The sequence below is a fragment of the Dermacentor silvarum genome, chromosome 8 (genome assembly GCF_013339745.2).
Source record: "Dermacentor silvarum isolate Dsil-2018 chromosome 8, BIME_Dsil_1.4, whole genome shotgun sequence".
Classification (NCBI taxonomy): Eukaryota; Metazoa; Arthropoda; class Arachnida; order Ixodida; family Ixodidae; genus Dermacentor; species Dermacentor silvarum.
Window position 1 is genome coordinate 179,707,748 of NC_051161.1, and position 23,635 is coordinate 179,731,382.

A 23,635-nucleotide genomic window follows, 5' to 3' on the forward strand; every position below is an offset into this window, starting at 1 on the left:
CCGACACTACAATCTTCGACTACGCTACGTCGAGTACCAGCCCGGAGACCGTGTTTGGGTCTGGACTCCGATACGCCGACGAGGACTTAGCGAGAAACTCTTACGTCGCTATTTCGGACCATATAAGATCATCCGACGTATTGGCGCACTGGACTATGAGGTCGTGCAAGACGGTATTTCGCAATCACAGCGGCGCCGAGCACGACCTGAAGTCATCCACGTAGTGCGTCTTAAGCCTTTCTACGCCCGCTGACGAACTTAGGCCCTTTGTTGCTTTGTTATTTTTGTCCCTTTCTGTACGCGTGGTTTTGTTTTCGCTTTCGTGTTTGTAGTATCGGGACGATGCTTTTTAAGGGGAGGGTATTGACACGTATACATGTTTATCTTTCACCGGTGGCCGCTTTCCACCAGCTAACAAATGTTAAACGTTATCGCTCGGCGCAAGACGCGCCTGTATCGGAAGTTTCTAGAACGTTATCGATGCTTATTTTCGTAGCCTGTTTTCACTGACGCTTATGTTATGTGATTGTGTGACCGACGCGAATTGGCTAGAACTTTCTGGAAGACACGCGGGCATCAGGGATTAATCTGGAACCTTCGATGACTCAGGTATAAAAGCCGACGCGTCTCGCCGCTGATCAGATTTCGACGACCGCCGACTGTGTTCGCCGCTTTCGTTGTGCTTCGAGTGTAGCTTGCTTTTGTGGGCACAGGTTCACCCAATAAACAACCAGTTTCGTCATACACAGTTTTACTACTGTTTACTTCAGCGTCACTACTACGTGACACTATATCAAAATGGTTTGGCTGAAAACGCACTAAAAGTGGCCGAAAAAGATTAATTCATCAGTGCACAGGGCGAGAAAACAGCTTTAAATCGCACAAAAACACCGCAGTTCAGGGAGGCATATCTCGTATTTCCCGCCACCGAGCGCCGCCATCTTGGTATCGTTCGAAAGCTCAAAGTTTCACCGTTCCGCTTCTCAATTCATCCGTCGTCGCCATCTTGTAACAAAAGCACAAACGATAGGTAGTCACACGGTCCCTCCGATGAAAGCAAGCCTCCGATTGGCTGCCGTGCTGCTGTGGCAGGTTGCAAGATGGCAACCGCAGTTGTCTGCTTCGTAAACCACGCCGGTGTCTTCACTTGCCACGCAGAATTCGGATTACTGAGAGCTCGCAGGTTAGTGATGGATCGTTGCTCGTGGGAGAAGAAATTTTAGACAAAGCACGCCTTCGGAATACGGAAGCGCAAGCCTCCTACGGCAAGAAAAATACGGTGATTAGCGGGAGAAGCGGAGGAGCACCCGACTGAACGTGCCGCGCTATCTTGCACCGTGCGACTCCAGCAGCGAAACAGACAATCGCCCTGTGCCATCGGCACCGATAATGCGGTCGACGAAAGACGCGCCAACGGAGGCTCCCGCGCCTCGGCGTACGGCTGCGCGAATCAGCCGAGATCGTATCTCAGTAGACATAGCTCGCTGCGACTAGGCAAAATGGCGCAAACACAAAGAATGCGGCCCGAAGCACAGCAGCCACTCCGTCCGATGACACGCGGAAAAGGAGGAAAAGCACAAAAGCAACAAAAGCGCCACCGTTTCAAACTCTTCGCGCCCAGTCGCGACCTCCGCGCTGTCCGGCGCCGCGTCCGTGCCTCCGCACCAAAAGAGAAAGGGAGAAAGCGCGTGACTGCGCACTCTTCTCTTTCGCGGCCGTCGGTGGGGCGGCGTTTATTCGTATCAACCAACGCGGGTCGAAAATTGATTCGTAACAACCATTCTCTAGCACGTTGCAAAGTAATGGGGCTCAGCCAGGACCACAAAAAAATTTGTATCATCTGGAAATTTGTATTAGCCGTGATCGTATCATCGAGATTCCACTGTATAAGGTTTTAAAAAGGTACATCGCTACCGATCGCAGCATGCCAATCGGCTGAGTTTTGTGACCAAGTGACGCGATTTGACCATAACACGTCAGTAGGGCCAGCTATCCGATTGGTTGCCCAGGGCGCGTCATCGATAATGTTTTCAACATTATGGAGAACAAATGTAGTTCGTAATAGTTTAGATGTTAGTTAATTTGTTTCTATAAAAAGAAAGTAACAGAAAGAGAATGCATAAGGACATGTATCACTAGGCAAAAAGCACTTCCGGCAGACAGCAAGTGTCGTCTGCTTGTGTTACAATGTACTCCGTGTTGACGAGAGCTGCGCGGTCAGTGTTGGTCTTGTTCTTTCTTTTCGCGAGCACCATGGTTCACCCTTGTTGCGTTGTGGGCTGCAAACATAGCGATTGGCGACATGTCAAACTGCGACATCGTGTCCCACTGCAAAGCAGCAGACGAGTGGAGTGGCTGCAGCACATCGGACTGTCAGTATCGAAACGGCGCCAGCATCTACGCGTTTGCGGCCGTCACTTCATGTCGAAGGATTGTCACAATAGAGTTTAGCATGTCCAGTATTCAGGTAAACGCAAGCGCAAGTGTACTGGCCGTTTTATCACATTTTACGTGATGAACGGAGGCGCAAACATGAAATGCTTACACGGTGCCAGCCACCTGGAAGCACAAAGGTCAACCAAACGCACAGCTAATATAGCAGTAACCAAGTTTTTTCAACTTTGCTGCTGGCTCAAATTTTCTGCAGGAGCGTAACTTGAACACGTTGCCTTTTTATATGTTTAAAATGTTTTACACCTGGTTACAGCAATATTAGCTCTGCATTTGGCTGGTTAAGCTCTGCGACACCAGATGGCTGGACCGTGTATGCCGATCAGGCCGCTCACGTACGTCTACGAAGCTCCTACATCATAGCAGTATGAAGGGGCTTTAGTTTATGCCTCTTCCCATCCATCAAAACACCCAGCTTGCCTGTGGTCACCAGAATACCGGACACGCTCGACGCTGCGACAGAATGCTCACAACGCATGGTGCTTGATCGCTCTCGCTGGGGATCGACGGCCGGGCGGCTAGCGGAGAGATTGGAGAGCCTTCGCGCGCTGGCTCCAGGACAACCGGAAGTAGACGACATTACATCGCATCATGACGTAAGCCAGCGAAGGCGGAGCTTAGCCCCGATCACTCGGTGAACGAGTTGAGCAGGTAATGCATGGCTAGCGAGGAGGGTAACTTGTAATCGTCCGTAGCGCTCTTAATATGAAACGCTTCACTTAAATTGTGATGCGAATGTTTTACTGTAGCTGTACCCTACACGTCTACAAAATTTATCCGAACCGTTTCAGGGACCCTTTAAGTGAAAAGCCTATGTTCATTCTCAATGGCAAATTGTGTCCTCGCCTAATTTAAGAAGAGCAAATTTTTTAACAATGCATCATTTTACGACTCATACTTGCTTTCTAAAAAAATGTTGCAGTTTCACCCGAAAGGCGAAGCACCCCTTGCGATAGCAAATTAGTAAAGAGCTATAAGCAGTAAGGATAGTAATTTTATCAGCTGTATAAACTTGGACATGTAGCAGCACCAGCAATGCGCAGAACTGTTGTCGACGCGTCGGCGTTCGCACCAAACACGCGCGGCGTTTGCAGACTGTTGCCGGTGGCTCTGGCGGCGGCTCGGAGGTTTTCGACGCGATCAGAACGGGACACTCGTCGAGCAACATCGGAAGTCTTTACCACTTTCTCGCCTCGCAACGTTTTTGTAGAAATACGCATTTGGTGCCGCAGCTAAAGAAGTCGTGTTTGCTCTATAGATATGTTGATTGTAAAGGAGGAAAGAGACGCTTAATTCTGCAGCCCTTCAGGGAGCACGGCGCAGAACGCGCGTTTGCTCTTTGCCGTGCGTTCACTCCCTGTGAAAGCGCACGTCCCTCGCGCGCTTTCACTTGCACATACAGAGCGCAGCGATGATTTCATCGCCGTTTGATGTCATACGGAACCTCACGGCGACAGCGACGACGACGGCACAAATCCGCTTGGAGTGTCCATATCATTGCTGTCACAATAAAACTTCAGATGTTCCTAGCAGTGCTGAAAATTTTTTTTCGCAAAAATGTTTTAAAGGAAGACTTCTTGCTTTAAGTAGATAGTCCTCAATATTTTTCAAAGAAATCGCTGATGGTCGAGCGCCAAAGTTGGGACAGTTGGCGTGGAATGACCCATATAAGAAATAATAATGGCCCGTGGACCGATCCTTGTGGTACTCCCAATGAAACATCAGCAGTATCTGATTGTGCTCCATCAACAGAAACATACTGCTGTCTCTGATGCAGGTACACAGAAATCCAAGAGGATCAACCAGAGGATCAACAGTTAACTACACAATTTTTCTATTAATAATGTGTGAGGTACTGCATCGAAACTTTTCTTAAAATTAAGAAATATAAAATGCATATATTTAAGATTGTCTAATGCAAAAGCCAAATCATGAACAAATTCTGTTAGTTGTGTAATGCAGGCAAACTTTTGCCGAAAGCTATGCTGACTTGAGCTGAACAGGGAATGTTGATCGATATGCTGCATAATGGATGAGTATAAAACATGCTCAAGGATCTTACAACAAACACATGTTAGAGATACTGGACGATAGTTAGACATTATGTTCCGCTGACCTAATTTATGAATGCACACGATGGAAGCTTTTTTCCAATCAAAAGCTAGAGACCCATCGTTTAACGATCTTTAAAAAATAATCTCTAGATATGGAGACCATTAAATTATTGCACTACAGCCTGTGCTTCATGTTTGATAATGACCAAAAATGCAGGGCCAGAAGCTTCTGATGCATTGTGTGGGGATGCGCGACTCTCACGCGTCCCCTGATGTTGTTTTCCCCGCATGTCTCCTGTAGTCCGGCTTCTCCGCATGGCTAAGCCCGCGGCGGTCGTGGTGGTTGCAGCGCATTGCGGGAGGTGGCGCGAGTGTCGCGATGCCTACGCCGCCGAACGGCGGGGTGACTTGGGAGAGAAAAGTCGAGGGCGCTTCCTCTTTGGGTTGGGATCGGTGAGCGACGCGGACGTCCCGCGCGTGCACCGATCCACGCTTCGCGAGACGTCTCGCGTGGCTCGGAGCGGGGCACCGGTATGGACGAACATGGATCGTTCGAACGCGCCACCGTTCGTGTGACCGTACACGTGAACGACTAGGCGATGGTATCATAGCATGGGGTGAACCTATTCGCTCGCTATCCGGTCACGGTGAGTCGGATTTCCTTGATTTGTCGCGCGCCCATGTGAATGTTTTATTGGTAGTAATTCGGCTAGTGTGCATTGGTGTATGAAAGGCGCAATAAATGCCCTTGTGATTGTTTGCACTACTGTGTTGTCGTTCCTTTGTCCCAAGAGCACATGTGAGACCCCACAGTTTAGAAAAGAATGTAGCCGCTTGTTCCCAGTGGGATAACTTAGGCCCTTATATGACGAGGTTTACGTTAGGTTGATGTAACCGCTAATCGTTTCTTTTTGCACAAGTTCCCTTATTAGGGAACTTGTGCAGCACAAGCTCCATAGAACCAATGTATAATGGCGACCAATATTTTGGACGGCGAACTATGGTTTAGTGAATTTTGTGGGCTTGATCTACACAAGTCGCATGGTAAACATTGTTGCTGCAAATGCAGTTTATGTTTTCATTGACTTCTTAAAACCACCATTTGGCTGCTAAGGTTGACTAAAACCTAAACTTCATATCCCTGGCTCGCATTCAATACTTGCAAAAGTCTGATGGTTGTGCGGAAAATGGAGTAGCCGAAATTTGAGTGAAGATTAGGGTTTGCACCTGCGGTGAAGGAGTTTCACTGAAGCAAGCAGGCTGTTTGTTGCCGTGCCGCACTGTCATCCCAGATGTGGTGTGCATGCAAAATAGACTTGGAATGCTACATGTGCAGCGTTTGCCGTTAATCGAGGCAGATTTATCGATAGAGCAAGCGAGCCCTAAAATGCATCAGCATAACTAAACTGATGAGCTACAGGCTGAAAAGACCGCATGACATTCAGCTCAGCTGACAGCACAGCTTTTCCTCTGAATTGCCAGTTAAAATCATCTCTAGCTGGTCTGCACAGCGTGCGAACACACAAGGCTTTTAATCATTCGTAGTGCATTGTGTAGCACAAACCAATTTTTATTTTCCTGCGGCCAAGTACCCCGAAACACTCATGCTCCTAATAAGCCGAGTCGCCGATGCTATAATGGACTGGCATTCCATGAGTAAACGTTAGCCAATGGCTGTGGCTGTGTGGCTGCGAGTGTGGTTGCCACTAAAATTTAATGGCTTCATTTGGAATTCGTGTTGGCGCAGATGGTGCAATTGACGCAACACTTCCACCCCTGTATTTTTATTCGAAGCAAGGTTTCGCTCCAGCTGAACTTTAATTAGCTTGATGTCCGGGCAAGCTGCAGAGCAAACCAGCAGATTTATGACAGTAACCACTCGTCAAACATAATTAAAGGACGGCAGGACACCAACAGAAGCTCAAATGCAGTACACTCACCAAGGTCAATGTGAATCAGTTCAGCCGAGTGCTTGTCAACGAGAATGTTGGCACAATGTCGGTCTCCCAGCCCCAACACATAGCCGACTGCATGAGCAAACAAAATGTCAGTTAGCTTCTAATAAAGAATAGCCAGAGAACGCTGCAACCAGCAAAGAATGCAGACTTTTGCAAGTCCATGCCACGAATAACTTACAAAAGCGTGCTACTAACACAACAGTAGCAACATGCTTTTGCTACAAATTATTACCAACTTGCCCTGCAACACCCAGCAGCTGTAATTAGCAGCCTGGCAGAATGCAATTCTGCAGTTGTCAGCCAGCAGCAAGACTTTTGCAATTGTGCATTGGCTTCAGGCAGCCTTCAGGAGACTGATCTCTTTATAGTGACAACAATCAAAGAACACGCTGCTACCAGCACTTTTTTTGAGATGACTTGGACTGCAAACGTGATGTTAAGCAAGCCTTGTGCCACAGTTCTGTGTGACGGCACACCGCAGTGCTCATGAAATCCAATGTTCTACCTTTTCTGTCGTTCCTTTGTCTGTGCATTTCTTTTACATTTTTCTCATGCACTGGAACATGTATTTATCAAAATTATAAACAGCCCAACTCTCTGCCTTAAATGCTCAAGAAATCACCCACACGTCTTTTTCATGAAAGCCGTGTTCTGTCGTCACCAGCCAGGAGATGTTTCTGCAAACAATCTTGGATGAAATACTTCTTTCCCTGGACTGCCCCTTTGAACACTTGAAGGTCATCATCAACCAGATGGGTCACGTGACAACTGAGAAGCTTGGTGCATGCAAGCTACCAAGTTGTTCAGCATCAATAAAACAGAACCTTCTGTACGAGTTGTTTCTCTAAGGCTTCCCATAAAGTATGGTGCTGGCACCTGATACATCACTCAGCACAACAGACTAACTTTATCTATGGTTGTGGTCATTAGCCAGTTGCTGCCTCCAGGCATCGCTTATTGAGACCACATCAACTGCCAGTTCTGAGGCCATCCTTCTGGCAGCATCGCCTGTGCTTCCACCTGGTGGCAGCAACATTTCCTTGTCGGCACTGGCCCTTCCCGACAACTGCTGCTTCCAAGCACCGCATCAATATACGAACAATGCTTCCCGACTCTGGTGGCTTTCAGAGTGGCGACAATAAATGTCCTCAGCACCTTTCCTTTCAGAACTTTACTGCTGACAACATGACAATCAATAAAGTGAATCCTTCCACACATGATTTTGTTGCCTTGCAGATTCATTAAAAATATTCCAGCTCATTTTCCTGCTTCTCCACATAAGATATGAAGTGCAGATGGCACAAAATGTCCAAATGTTGCTTTGACATCCAAATACGTCCTGTGCACATCATGATGAAAATGTCCACAAGGAGAGATCCTAATGTTTAAATTCTAGGACTGCTTGGGGTCCCGCAAACATTCACTCAAGGCCACTGCACCACAGTTTTCTTTTTACCAATTTCACACATTTTCATATGGTGGCATAAGGATTTGGAGTTCTCGAATGAATTTGTGCGAGCTGTAGTCAGTAAGTTAGAATGAAGCATGCAGACACATGTTTTCAGACTTCCAAGTAAACTTACAAGCTGTCTGCAACACAGCCACGTAGCTCCAGGTGTGCACGATTAAGATCAAATGAAGCTGCCATTTTAGGTCTGCATGCAAGATATGCACACATGGTTTTATTTTTTTTTCCAGTGGTAACGTATGCACTGTTATGCTACTTTTCTAGTAAATCTTGGTCTGTAGCCAGAGTTCGACGAAAGTTCATCTGGTCAGATAACTTGATGATGAATAAATTGTGGTCACTCACCAAGTCAAGGTGAAAATAACACAGAGACGTTTCGGGATCTGCACGGGTTCCTTCATCACACTAAGAGTGGGCAAGAGCCGCAAGTTGCCTTTATACCAAAACGTGACGTAGAGAATGGGTGTAGTTAGCAGGCTGATTTCCATCAGTCCTGTTGATACTAATATCCGTAGTTTGAATAAAGATTCTAACAAGAGTCGTGTCATTGGATTCTTTTCCTTAGCTATTATAGCAGTGTTTTCCCAATCGATGCGGTGACTGCGATTGTCGGCGTGTTTGGCAAGGGCGTTGAGGCTTTTTTTCTTGTTGATCACCCTTTGGTGATCATTTAATCTTCTTGTGAATTTGCCGGTGTCGCCGATGTAACTGCAGCTGCAGGCAGTCTGTGCATGGTACCTTGTAGACAACACCAGGGTAATTCTTGCTTTCAAGCCAATCCTTTACATTAACAAGCTCATTTCTCAGCTTGTTGGACGGCTAAAGATTGTATCTTGAGAATACATGGCTAAGAGCTTCGCTGACGCCAGGCACATATGGGACGCCAGCACATTTTGTGGACGACTTGCCTTGAGACGGCTTGGGATGGAGGACACTAACTTCCATTTTGTTGATAAATTTCTTGGGGTACCCGTTCCTGGATAATTCGTGATGAATTGCCTTCAGTTCGTTCTGCATTTGGTCGTTACTTGAGCAGATGCACGTGGCCTGCCTCACGAGTGATGAGACGACAGAATGCTTGTGGCAAACCGGGTGACATGAATTGAAGTACCGGCCGGTATGAGTCGCCTTCCTGTGCACAGCAAATGAGAGTCTCGTTCCACTTCACCGCACAAGGAAATCAAGGAAGGCGAGGCTATTGTCACACTCGTATTCAGTTGTAAATTGCATGGTTGCTTCTGCTGAGTTGAGAAGACGCAGAAGGTGTGAAGCGTCCTGTATTCGCACAATGCAGAAGCAGTCGTCTACGTAGCGGATGAAAACCTTTAGCGCAGGATCGAAGCCAGCGAGGGCCTTCTGTTCAGTGATCTCTATGACCAAGTTGGCGGTAGTAACGGAAATCTGCCTGTAAAACTGTTTGCCTTAAGTGAAGTAGGTGCTACTCAAACAAAAATCTAAAAGCTTGCAAATGTCCTATACCTCCAAAGGGGTGCATTCAGCGAGCGTGTCGTCGACCAGCAGGAGATCTCTGCACGTTGCTATGGCCAGGTCAACAGGCACTGAAGTGAAGGGCGCCTTCACGTCAAATGACACCATAAAGTCGTCTTCATAGAGGGAAATGTCATGCACTTCCTCCATGAAGGCTGAATAATTCAAAATGTGCGTTGCTGTCTTGCTGGCAAGCTGGCCCAACACTTATGTAGGTAACCTGATAACCGGTGCTGCGGCGACCTTGTGAAGTCGTCAATAGGCCTTAGTGGAACGCCTGGCTTGTGAACTTGTGCACAAGATGAAATGGTTGCTCAGCCTCCATTGACCACCCTCACTGCTGCAGGCTTTGTTAGAGGCTTTTCTGCCCTGAACTTCACCGAAGGATCACCGGACTATCCCTGCTGCGGGCTTTTTTCGAGTATTGTTACAGGTTCAACGTCAGCCCCATCCTCAACGTCAGTGAACGTTTCGTGTGTGCTTCGATAGCTTATGTATGCTTGTGCTACTACTTAGTGGTGATGTTGAATCGAATCCTGACCCTAACAATAAACTTCTCAATAGACTCATTAGTGGCCAAAAAGAAATTCTTAGAAATTCTTAAAGAGATAGGCGCAGTCTCTGTCAAGCTTGCTGACTACATGTCCTGAACAGACTCGTGTCTGAATTCTCTTGAAAGCGAACTGAAACATCCTTCTATCAATGGCCACTACCTTCCATCAAATAACGTCATACTAAAGGGCGAAATGAAACTAGAATAGCTGCCACATGACACTCATGTAATACAGTCAAACCTGTTCATAACGAACTCGATAGCTCCGCAAAATGTGGTCATTATATCAGTAGTTCGTTATATACGGACTCGCCCTTAAAAACGCTAAAAAATGAACCATACTGAAGCTGGCGTCGGCAGTTACAATTCGGCAGTACATTGGTCCAAAAACCGGCTTTTCAGTGTAATTTGTCATCCCGGTGCGTTCCTGCACCTAACTCCCATTAGAAATGTCAATGTAAAGAAAGAAATGCGGCATCGTGTAGCTCTTTCAAAATGGCGGACGATTCCGATCACCTGTCATTTCGAAACTGCAAGCGCAGCCGCCATTTTTTATTCCCGAGCTTGTGATATATTTTACCACCAGTAGGACATGACTGTATTCTGCACACGAGAGCGAAGCGTTCTTGTTGGCTGGAGGCACAAACTTGGGAAACTACTGAGGTATGCCGCCATTCTGCGAAGGTCTGGGATATCATGCTGTTGGCATTACGACTGCACGTCAGCCACATAAGAGCCATAAAATTATGTTTCCTACGTCGCTTAGGGCTAAAGAAAATGCAATGTTCGAGAGGTAAAACGTCATTGCGAACCCTTAACAGCCACTGGCATACCCTTACCAGCCATCGGCATAGTAACCGTCGATCGTTTGCAACATTGCATTGGGCAGGTTGGTATTTATTCATTCTAACTATTGTGAGGCATCAAATAACACACAGCACGTTGAGACAACAGGACAAAGATTGACACATTAGAAAGATTGTGGAATTATCAACACATAACGAGGAGTCGCTAAGGCGCTACATTCATGCCATGCTACCACCACTGTACTTGTCTAAAATGGTGTCAACTGTATTTTGTGATGTGCTTGAAACACAAAGCGACAACAGAATTGAATGGTTGTGGCAAACGAAGGGTGCGCTGATCACACGCTCACCACAAGCAATCAGGGATGTTATTACAGAGGACAGCCAGAAGCACAGGACCAGCTTTTGCGACTGTGCTACACCAACGGAACAAGCAGTCTTTTGAGGACTCGTATGTAAACACATCGCGGTTAGCAGACAACAAGGTGAGTGATCCACACAGTGTGGTTCGGCCAGTGTTCGCTAAGTGTCTTGTGGCCAATACAAAGATGTAACAGGCTCACAAGAACTAGCTCTTGGCCTAGTTGGTTCTTGCTTAGTGACATGATTGCCGACACAAAAGGCAAAAGAAACGCACACATCTCTTTGCGCCTGAAATGAATCACTTTAGAGTGCCACCGGGGTCGTTGCGTGGGTGTTTCTTTTACCTTTTGTGGGTGTGCTCCTTGTGGCAAGCATGTCACTCAGGCTCCCAAGACTGCTTTTGAAAATGTCATACTGATCACACACGGTAATATAAGCTTCGAAAAGTCCTCTGTGCGATCGAAATAATTAATTGTTCGTAATGTTTCACTTGTGCTTTTATTAAAGCATATATCATAATCATAGCTCGTCAAAATCGAAGGAACTCACTAGACTCACTCACGAAATGTATATTTTGGTTAGGGATCACTCGGACTCAGACTCCCCAAAATTCACCTCAGCCGGGCTCACTGGCACTCAGATTCACCAAAATTTGATTCAGCCAGGCTCACTAGGACTCGCCACAATTCTACTCAGTTGTGCCTCTTTTAAAGTCTGTTCTTTTAACTTTGACCCCTCTTATTTGACTATTCTTTTAAAATAATCCGCCTACTACAATGCTCCAATGATGCCACATTATTGGTTATAACAATTAAATCTGGCTACTGGGTGTGTGTACCAAAAGAAAAAAGAACATAAAATTATTTTTTACAGAAAGAAATGCAAGTCGCTTCGTCACACCCGCCTTTGCGCCACACCCCTGCGGCACAAAGTGGCCCATTGACCGCCAAGGCAGCACACCTCCATTGCACTGCCTCGAAAAGAGAGAACTCTCACTGCTTTGCCACGCTCGCCTTTGCATTGCGTATGGAAACACTTGCATCATCGGCCTTCCACCGTTTCGCCACATCAGAGGGGCAAAAGGCAGATGGGCAACAAAGGCATGCTGTGTGGGGTGCACAAAGGCAGGTGTGGCAAAGCGGCTCGAGTTTTGATTCATTTCCTCGATTCTGCGCTCCTTTTCTTCTCAGCACTGACACCCAGTAGCCAGATTTAATTGCCATAGCCAATAATGGAAACACTGTACTAGCAAGCGGTTTATTTCACCACAAAACACAAAAGTACAGCAGCTGCTGTTAAAACCTGTAATGCTACAAGTGGGCTCAACTGTACCTCTTTCTGCTTAACCCTTTGCGGTCCGTTGTCGGGCAATGCCCGACAGCGCAACGCGGCCGTCGGGCACTGCTCGACAAGGGTGTTCGGGGGTTAAATTTCGTGGTTTTTCTCACTGCGATTTGTGCGCATTCTTTGTTACATGATGCACCATCCCTTGAGGGATAAGTAAAGTTTGTTTGTTGAAGTTTACTTCTTTTTGCACTAGGGTGCAGCACAATGCTCATCACGGCTTCTGGATTCCAGAGCGTTCTCACTTGCGCGCGGAACCGCACGTTCGCGCGTTTCGCTGAGAAGCATGACCTCTTTTTCACCGCGTGCGTTTTACGGTGGTGCATTTAGTGACTTCAGTGAGGAAGAGAATTACGTGCCTCCATCAGATAGTGATGACAGTGATTCGACAGAAGCGAGTGACAAAGCGACGGCGGTGGAGACATTTTGTCGAAAGACAATGAAATGGTGGCGAAAACTTTTTTCTGGCTTCTAGAGGTTTCCATAGTCAATAGCTTTATTTTGAGGCGCACACAGCTGCAGAATCATGCTGAGAGAGAACAGCGACACCTACAGTACCGCCGCATCCTCTTCCAACAGCTGGTGGGGGACGTAAGGGTTAGAGCCAAAAATCGGGGTCCCGTCTGCGCGGAAGGAGTTCGAGGAAAGGCTAGATGGGAGGAGCTCTTTCATCTACAAGCTCCCAGGCTGAAATAGCAAAGCCTGTGCTGTTTTTAGCGATCGAAAAACAAATGGAGGCAGGAGGGAAACTGTGTTTTTCTGCAAAACCTGCAGTAACAACCCTGGACTGCACCCAGAAAAATGCTTCGAGCGGTATCACATGCTGCTCAAATATCAGTAGAGGAGTTGCCTGCAGAATGCAAGAGAAAAAATAAATATCCTTTTAGTTTCTCTTCTACAGTTTGTGTTTTTCTTTGCGGCGCCACACACTGGCAAAATAGTTTCGGACCAGGACAGCCAGAAAGCAGGTAAAAGTTTCGGACCACAAAGGGTTAATTAAAATGTTTGAATGGCTGTTGTTTTTTCGTGCAACCCAGTTATATAACAATTATTGGTTTTAACAAAGGAATTCTCTTCGTACTTAAATTTTCTTACAAGCTCGTTCAACTGCACTGCTCCCCTTAGGTGCATTTATTACATTTCACTCGTTCTTCGACACACTCTCACAATGTTCACTCACTTGGGCCGGCAGCATCAGTGGGTCACTCTGAATAACTTTTATGCGACGTTGTAAACACCTTGAAGCACATCGCTGGTGTTTCTTTTGTGGGGTGAGATGCTTGGGACAAACACACCAAAGATCACGTCTGAACACGTGCATAAAAAAGCAAAAAGACGACTGCGGCTACTGCTGCGACTTCTCCTACGAATGAATGATTACGATAAGAAAGCGGTGCTCTTTTTTTTAATGAATAGAATGGCATCTTGTAGGTTGTTCCTTTCGCTTCATAAGAAAAATTGGGCCCACCAGTTTCCCTTCGTTCTGTCAGGCAACACACAGACACAAAATATGCTGTTCTGTAGGATATCAGCTGCTAGCAATTAAACAAGTATGCTTGCCTATGGATCCTGTGGCCACACTGTGGATGTATGCCCGGCGTCGCTCAAACCAACGGCTGGGCTCTGGGAATTGCTCGAAAAAAAAATACCGGAACACTGGGTGGAAGTGGCTGCACACTTCTTGGTAGACGTGCAGGCGCTCCTCTGGGGAACCTTTGTGCACCTCCTGCACACAGAGATGCAACACAGTTTCCTAGTGTTTATTATGCATATGCTCATGTCTGCATAATGCATGTGGGTGGGCCCTTCTTTTGTGCTCATCATACATACATAGCAAAAATGATAGAAAATTAGACATCTGCAGCAACTACAACAAGAAAAATACATGAGCCAGTTATTTTTAAAAGTGATTAGAAAAAAAAGTTCAACAATGTTGTCGTGACAATGGGGTTCAAGCACAGCAAATAATAGTTCGAACACAATAAATTTGGCCAAAACCAGGCTCACCTGAGGAAGGCTCTATTATCTATTACTTGAGTGTGTAAATATTTTCACGGGTATAAACTATTTACAGAATGTATTTACAGGAGATAGACAGCAGCTGAGAACACAGAGAGGCTGTTGCCACTTCGTCCTCTTCTCCTTCGTCGACCTTGTCTGTTTTCCTCACCGTAACACAACCCCCGGCGGAAAAAGCACCGTCCCGGTGCTTCAGATGGGGCCATCGGGAAGGGCATAATAGGGCTTAAGCCGAGAGACGTGTACGATGTCGGGTGATGTGGAACCGGTTGGCACGACGGATGTCACTGGGATGATCGCATAGGTGACATTGGTCACTAGACGTAGAACGCGGTAAGGACCTTTGTAGCACGGAAGGAGTTTCTCAGAGAGCCCCACACGTCGGCAAGGGGACCAAAGGAGTACGAGAGAGCCTGGTGCAAAGTATGTCTCACGATGGCGGCAATTGTAAGTGTGCTTTTGAGTTTCCTGCGATGCCAACAAACGAGTACGGGCAAGCTGGCGCGCATGGTCAGCGTGGGCGATGGCATCGCGGGCATACTCGGTCTGTGAGTTCCGTACCAAGGGGAGCGAAGCATCCAATGGCAATACAGGGTCACGACCGAAGAGCAAGTAAAGATACCCAGCAGTATCGTGGCGTGACGAATTATAGGCGAACGTGACATAGGGTAGCGCAATATCCCAGTCCTTGTGGTCGGGTGAGACGTATTTCGATAGCATGTCTGTGATGGTCCGATTAAGTCGCTCAGTAAGGCCGTTGGTCTGGGGATAATAGGACGTAGCGAGTTTGTGCTTGGTAGAACAGGAGCGTAGGATATCGGCGATGACTTGGGAGAGGAAAGTGCGGCCACGGTCGGTAAGGAGCTGTCGCGGGGCGCCATAGAATAAAATGATAAGCCGGAGTAGGAAATCGGCCACGTCAGTTGCGCAGCTCGTGGGAAGCGCTCGAGTGATGGCGTAGCGCGTCGCGTAATCAGTAGCCACAGCGATCCACCTGTTGCCGGAGCTGGACTCAGGAAAAGGGCCAAGGAGATCCAAACCCACGCGGAAAAATGGCTCAGTTGGAATCTCGATCGGCTGTAAGTACCCGGCAGGAAGCACTGCTGGCTTTTTCCGATTGTGATGATGTGGATAGTGGCGTGTGGCGGTGCCAAAACAAAGTGCGTGACAAGCCAACTTGAAGTGTTGGTGATTGTATGGCAGCACCAAGAAGGGCATTGGTGATGATCATAATGGAAGAAGACGACACGTGCCACGAACGAAGAAGCGACGAGAGCACGCAGAACGTGAGAACGAGCGGCAGCCTCGAACGCAAGCTCGCAAAAACGGCGGCTCCAGGCTCGGGTACCGGCGACCGGGCGTCCAGCTACCGTGCGGACCTGGTCGGGGATCCAGTTCGTGGCTGGGCCTTCCTGCGCGCCAGCGGCCTGCTGTGATAGCGGCCTGGTGCAGTGCTTCCTGCTTGGACCGGGACGCCTGAGCTACCAGCTACCAGCCTGCTGAGCGAGCCCGAGGACTGGCGACCGGGCGTCCTGCTACCGTGCGGACCTGGTCGTGGATCCCGCCCGTGGCTCTGCTCTCTTGTGTACCAGCGGCCTGCTGTGATAGCGGCCTGGTGCAGTGCTTCCTGCTTGGACCGGGACGCCTGAGCTACCAGCCTGCTGAGCGAGCCCGAGGACTGGCGACCGGGCGTCCTGCTACCGTGCGGACCTGGTCGTGTCCCGCTCGTGGCTCTGCTCTCCTGTCTACCAGCGGCCTGCTGTGACAGCGGCCTGGTGCAGTGCTTCCTGCTGGCCACCGGGGCGCCTGAGCTACCTGTCCGCCGACCGAGCCCGGCGTTATAGCGGCCGAGGCGTGACAGGCCAGGCGTTACTGGCCAGCTACAGCAGTGGCCTTTTATTCTACCGGCCTCCTGTTTCTTCCTGCTGCCACGTCGCGACAAGGTGCGGCGCGACAGCAGCGACCTAGCCACAACGACGCTCCACCGGCACAACCACCGTCACGGGCACCGCAACGACGAGGCAGTAGGGCGAGTGGTGACGCATGAGTGCTAGGCACATGTTTATTTAGGACAAACGATTCGCGAACTCTAGTCCACGTACATGTGCATGTAAATAGTCTGTATCGTGCTAGCGTGTCTGTTAAAGTCTGTGTTTCGTGTAGCAAGCTCCCGTCTGCCGTGTCATTATTAAACGGATCCTGGGCCCAACTGGAAACACCGGCGAGTTTGTCGTTTCTCATCACAATCTGGCGAGCATGCCAGGATCCGCCAGTAACATCCCAAACGCGGAGACCGGCATTCGGGTGTATACACGCAGCACTAGACATCCGATATGGATTTAGACAAGTTAGCCACCACTGCAGCACAGTTAGGCTTGACTTGCGCTGAACTTCGCGAGTGGGTTGAAAAAGAACAGGCTAGGCAGAGGGACGAACGAGCAGCTGAGCTAGAGGCAGCCAAAGCAGCAGCAGAAAGTCAGCGGTTAGCCGACGAAAGGCAGCGACAAATCTTGCAGCTGAAGCTCAAGCTTCAAGAAGGAGCGCAGAGCGAGATATCCGCCCCAGCCGCGCCCGTATCGTCACCAAAGCAACCCTGCTTCAACCCCCAGAAGTTACTGCCACTGTTCGACGAACGACGTGACGACCTCCCCGCGAATCTCCAGAGTTTCGAACGCGTAGCCACTGGAGAGGACGAGGCAGGTTGTAAGCTTGCAAACAAGGACAGAAAGGCAATGCATCTAAAAGAACTAATCGAGCTAGGCGAGAGCATGGGACTAGAGAAAGTGGAGTTGAGAGACTGGGTGGAACATCAGCGGTCATTGGAGTGCGAGAGGCGTGCTGTTGAAAGAGAAATGGAAAAAGCTCGCCATGCAGTGCAGCTTCAAGCTGAGCGAGTGCGTCATGAGGAAGAGCTATGCGTCCTCAAATTGCAGATCGCAGCTCGTGAAGCGCTCACTAGCGCTACGACTTTCGGCAGCATGACTCCATCCGATGGTGAAGCTCAAAATGGGGTTATTGCCCTCTTTTCCCCGCCTCCCGCAACCAAGTCTTTAGGTTTGAAAACGGGCGATGAGGTGGCTCAAGGTTGCTTGACGCGTGAGCAAGCATTATGTGCTTTCCATGATCACGAAGCTCGCAATGTCCAAAAAGCTAATGCAAGAACTGCCCTAAGCCACAAAGAGAAATCGCAAGAATGTAATTGTGACTTACTATCAATGAAGTCTTTAGGTACTGGTTGTTTGTTGGAACCATGCTCTTCAATCGTGGAGACTGCTCCGCAAACGCAAGTTCATGTGAGCCCCGTCCTCCATGACACAAAAGAAGACACAACTTTGTATTCTGGTATAACCAGCGATAGAGATTGCCAGCAGAGTCACCCAGCCAATCTTTCTCAATCTAGGAGAGTGGACTCATCCATGAGTTTTAAGGAAATGCCTACTATCCAGTCAATGACCCCAGTGGTACATGATGTAAGCGTGAGCAGCCTATCTCAACAGCTGATGATAAATTCAACATGTGAGGTGAACCGAAGGTCTATCAATGAATCGCCTGTAGGTAATAATCAAGCGCGTAGTCACTCACCTTCAAATGTGAACGGAGACGAGCAGACAGATGTTCGGAATCTTCCACTGAATCATGAAAAAGTGGATTCGTGGAATTCAACAGCTGATTTCGATTCTAAGATCCCAACAAGATTAGGATTATCAGACAATCGCTTTGTGCAAGCTTACACCAGGCGCTTAGGAGTGGCTGACCTCACACGACGCAGCACATCTGGTGTTGCTTGGCGTGCGCGGTTACCACATGAAAGACCGATAAGTAGGATTGAGACATCCGCGGTTCGGTTAATTTGGGAGCGGGTAACATAACTCACTGTACCTGCACCGGCGCGCTGTTTTCTGGACTCTGACAAAGATGTGAATGATTTTTCGTGTTTCTTGGACACTGTTATTTTGTGCCATGGTGATTGCCGCGCACAGTACGGCAGTTTTTTATTAGAACTTTGAATTATGTTAGAACTTTCGATTTTCTTGTGAGAACTTTGGCTTGTGTTCCGAAGTCTCCATGTGTTTTGTGATCAGTGTGTAAACATGAATTGTTTGAAAGCCAAGAACTTTTCTTGAACGATCGCACGTGCCAGCACTCATGCGCACCCTCCTCCTATGTTGTTTAGAATAGTTGCGCGCAACTATCTTAAGTGGGGGGCCCTTGTGATGATGTGGATAGTGGCGTGTGGCGGTGCCAAAACAAAGTGCGTGACAAGCCAACTTGAAGTGTTGGTGATTGTATGGCAGCACCAAGAAGGGCATTGGTGATGATCATAATGGAAGAAGACGACACGTGCCACGAACGAAGAAGCGACGAGAGCACGCAGAACGTGAGAACGAGCGGCAGCCTCGAACGCAAGCTCGCAAAAACGGCGGCTCCAGGCTCGGGTACCGGCGACCGGGCGTCCAGCTACCGTGCGGACCTGGTCGGGGATCCAGTTCGTGGCTGGGCCTTCCTGCGCGCCAGCGGCCTGCTGTGATAGCGGCCTGGTGCAGTGCTTCCTGCTTGGACCGGGACGCCTGAGCTACCAGCTACCAGCCTGCTGAGCGAGCCCGAGGACTGGCGACCGGGCGTCCTGCTACCGTGCGGACCTGGTCGTGGATCCCGCCCGTGGCTCTGCTCTCTTGTGTACCAGCGGCCTGCTGTGATAGCGGCCTGGTGCAGTGCTTCCTGCTTGGACCGGGACGCCTGAGCTACCAGCCTGCTGAGCGAGCCCGAGGACTGGCGACCGGGCGTCCTGCTACCGTGCGGACCTGGTCGTGTCCCGCTCGTGGCTCTGCTCTCCTGTCTACCAGCGGCCTGCTGTGACAGCGGCCTGGTGCAGTGCTTCCTGCTGGCCACCGGGGCGCCTGAGCTACCTGTCCGCCGACCGAGCCCGGCGTTATAGCGGCCGAGGCGTGACAGGCCAGGCGTTACTGGCCAGCTACAGCAGTGGCCTTTTATTCTACCGGCCTCCTGTTTCTTCCTGCTGCCACGTCGCGACAAGGTGCGGCGCGACAGCAGCGACCTAGCCACAACGACGCTCCACCGGCACAACCACCGTCACGGGCACCGCAACGACGAGGCAGTAGGGCGAGTGGTGACGCATGAGTGCTAGGCACATGTTTATTTAGGACAAACGATTCGCGAACTCTAGTCCACGTACATGTGCATGTAAATAGTCTGTATCGTGCTAGCGTGTCTGTTAAAGTCTGTGTTTCGTGTAGCAAGCTCCCGTCTGCCGTGTCATTATTAAACGGATCCTGGGCCCAACTGGAAACACCGGCGAGTTTGTCGTTTCCCATCACACCGATGTTGGCAGGACTTGCAAGCAGCTACGTATCGCCGTACGGAGCGCGGGAGGCCGGGCCAGTAGAAGCGGTGGCGCACGCGGTCGTAAGTGCGAGCAACCCCAAGGTGTCCGCCAGTAGGTGCATCATGCAGCTCCTGAAGCACGGTTAAGCGGAGGTGTTGGGGAACGACAAATAGAAGGGGAGGACCGTCAGGATGAAAATTGCGGCGGTACAATATCCCGTCTTTGAGGACGAACCACCGTAACGATGGATCAGTGGGAGCAGATTGTACTCGGTCAATGAGGGTCCTCAAGGTAGCGTCATGGCGTTGCCCGTGGGCCATGTCCAAAAGCTGGGAAATGGAAAGAACACTTGCGGAAGCATCCGTGTCGGCGTTGGCGGGCGTGGGTACAGGGTAACCGGATAAGCAGTCAGCGTCATTGTGTAGGCGACCAGACTCTTACACCACAGAATAGGAATACTCCTGTAGCCGCAAAGCCCATCGTCCAAGCCTCCCTGTGGGATCTTTTAAGGAGGAAAGCCAACAGAGGGCGTGGTGGTCCGTTACAACAGAAAAGGGCCTGCCGTATAATAGGGGCGGAATTTAGCTACTGCCCACACAAGTGCCAAACATTCGCGCTCGGTAATAGAGTAATTCCGCTCCGCAGGTGACAAAAGACGGCTAGCGTACGTGATAACACGTTCACGGCCGTGCTGAACTTGTGCCAAGACGACACCGACGCCGTGGCCACTGGCATCGGTGCGCACCTCTGTAGGGGCTGACGTATCGAAGTGTCCTAGAATCGGCGGGGTGGTGAGTATGGTGGTAAGGCGAGAAAAGGCGGCGGCCTGAGAGTCTCCCCATGAAAACGGCACATTTTTCTTCAGAAGATCCGTCAGAGGGTGTGCTATGGTGGCGAAATCTTTAACAAAGCGACGGAAGTAGGAGCAAAGGCCCACGAAACTGCGGACATCTTTTTCGGACTGTGGGACAGGAAAATCTTTCACGGCGCGAATTTTCTCCGGGTCCGGTCGGATGCCAGACGCATTGATGACATGGCCAAGGACTGTAATTTCACGGTGGCCGAAGTTAAATTTCTTCGAGTTGAGCTGCAGACCAGTCTTGCGAAAAACAGCAAGTACAGCTGAAAGGCGCTCAAGGTGTGTGCTGAAAGTGGGCGAGAACACAATAACATCATCTAGGTAGCAGAGGCAAGTCGACCACTTGAATCCTTGGAGTAATGAGTCCATCATACGCTCAAAGGTAGCCGGAGCGTTGCAGAGCCCAAAAGGCATAACTTTGAAGTGGTAAAGACCATCAGGCGTTATAAAGGCGGTCTTTTCACGATCGAGATCATCCACAGCGATTGCCAATATCCGGACCGTAGGTCGATGGATGAAAAATACTGTGCCCCGTATAGGCAATCAAGGGCGTCATCTATACGAGGTAGTGGGTAGACATCTTTCGCCGTGATGCGGTTGAGGTGCCGGTAGTCGACGCAGAATCTCCATGTGCCGTCCTTCTTCTTTACTAGCACAACAGGTGACGCCCAGGGACTTGACGATGGCTCAATGATGTCTTTCGCGAGCATCTTGTCCACTTCCGTTTTGATGACTTGGCGCTCCAAAGCTGAAACTCGGTAGGGTCGCCGATGGATGGGAGGATTATCGCCTGTATGTATACGGTGTTTGACAAGAGACGTTTGGCCTAAGGGACGGTTGTTTAGGTCAAATATATCCTTGAACGAAAACAATAAACTGCAGAGCTGTTCAGCCTCCACAGGGGGAAGACCCGGGGCGATCATTTCGTAATGTCGTGGTCAGTACAATTGGTAGACCGGAAAGGTTCACAGGACGTGTCGACGGCAAAAGTTTCAACGCAGTGAACTTCTAAAGCAATGATCGTAGCCAGGGTAATATCTTTAGGCAGAATTTGCTTCGTAAGCCCGAAATTCACCACAGGGAGATAGGTGCGATTGTCTTTGACTCTCAGTATTGCATGCGGGACAGTAACGTTATGGCTGAGAACGATGGCAGTTATTGGAGCGGAGATGTAATCACCATCGGGAACTGGCATAGATGGCGCCATTTCGATGTATTGCAAGGCCTGTGGTGGAACGGGAACAAAATCAGTCGGTTTCAGGCGAATTTCGTGAGGTGTTGTAGGGTCGTCCAGCAGAGGCAGGTCAAGACACACAGTACTTTAAGAACAATCGATGAGCGCTGAATGGGCAGAGAGGAAGTCGAGGCCTAGTAGAGGAAGTCGAGGCCTAGGAAGTCGAGGTCATGGGGGCATTGGTCAAGCACAGTGAAAAGTACGACAGTATGGCGGCCGGAAATGCTCACGCGTGCAGTACACAATCTGACCACGGCCACCATGCTGCCGTCGGCGATTCGTACGACCCGAGTAACGGCAGGCGTAACATTTTCCTTAATGGCGGCGAAGGCGGCTGGTCATAATCGATATCTGTGCTCCGGTATCTATGAGTGCTGTGACGGGTGTGCCATCAACGTGGACGTCGAGAAGGTTATGTTTCGTAAACAGTGTCAAAGGAGGATTTTGCGGCGAATTCGACATTGCAGCACTACCCCGAGGTGCCGCATTGCCTAGTTTTCGGCTAGGATGGTCCTGGGTAGGTCGGCGAGGGCGAGCGGTGAAACTGGGGCGGACGTGGCTGGCGACGTTGAGGCGAGGGCGAGCGAGTATAGCGACGAGGAGAGGTTAGCGGCGTCGGAAGCGTCGTAGAAGCAACGGGTGAAGAACTGCGGGGCGAACTTGTATTCCAGAACGGTTTCGAGGCGGGGACGACAACGGCTACGGCAGTGATGGGAAACGTGACCGATTCGGCCGCAGCAGAAACAGATCGGCCTGTCATCAGGTGTACGCCAGTCCGATGGATTCCGGGCACAGTAGGGATAACGGGCACTGGAGGGTGGACCCCGATAGGACCCAGGCATAGGGGTGGGGCCGGGGTCAGGACGACTCAAGGAGCAGGCGCTGGGGAGGACCCATATTAGCAATTTCCTGGCGAACCACGGATTGAATCAGCGATATCGTCTCAGCAGTGTTGGTCCAAGACGTCGGTTGAGGCGAGACAGGAAACGCAGCTTCGAGTTCGCGGCGCACAATGCGGGTCACGTTTTCACTTGGTGGTGGCACGCTAGATTGGTCGGTTAGGTCGGTGCAAGAAGAGGTCGCTGCAGTATTTGGAAGCCGTGTAAACTGATTATGTATACGGCGGCTCTTCGCCTGCTCGAAACGGCGGCATTCTTCATGATGGCGTCGACGGTCGATAAGTTTCTGAAGACCAGAAGGTTGAATGCGTCGTCCGCGATACCCTTGATAATGTGGCCAACCTTGTCCTCCTCTGGCATGACGTGTCGATTTATGACAGAGGGCGACGACGTCCTGAATGTAGGAGACGTACGACTCGGTAGTAGTTCGGGCACGCGTGGCGAGTTGTTGCTTGGCGGCTAGCTGTCAACCGGTCGGATTGCCAAAAACATCCGACAGCTTCTCTTTAAACAACTCCCAGCTGGTGAGCTCTTCCTCGTGTGTATAATACCACGTTCGCGGTGTTCCATCGAGGTAGAACACGACATTGGCCAGCATTATGGTAGGATCCCACCTGTTCACCTTGCAGACGCGCTCGTACATCTTTAACCATTCTTCTACGTCAACACCAGTGAGGCCGTGAACTTGCCGGGGTCTGCGGCTGAGGTAGAGCAACGTACTGGGTCTGCGTAGTCGGCGATGCAGCTGCAGACGCGGTGCCTGCCGCTGAATGCATGTTCTCGGGCTGGGTGAGA

At 49.7% G+C, this 23,635-nt stretch overlaps 1 protein-coding gene across 1 annotated transcript in view; it reads right to left on the reverse strand.

Annotated features, from left to right (window-relative positions):
* The window catches only part of LOC119462600 (serine-protein kinase ATM-like), a 111,740-nt gene extending 93,984 nt beyond the window's left edge, over positions 1 to 17,756 (reverse strand). The window contains exons 1-3 of the mRNA XM_049673053.1: positions 17,715 to 17,756; positions 14,046 to 14,211; positions 6,446 to 6,532 (exon numbers count right to left, since the gene is read on the reverse strand). Coding sequence (XP_049529010.1) covers positions 6,446 to 6,532; positions 14,046 to 14,211; positions 17,715 to 17,756 — 295 coding nt within the window. The remainder of the gene's footprint in view (positions 1 to 6,445; positions 6,533 to 14,045; positions 14,212 to 17,714) is intronic.
* Between the last annotated feature and the right edge of the window lie 5,879 nt (positions 17,757 to 23,635).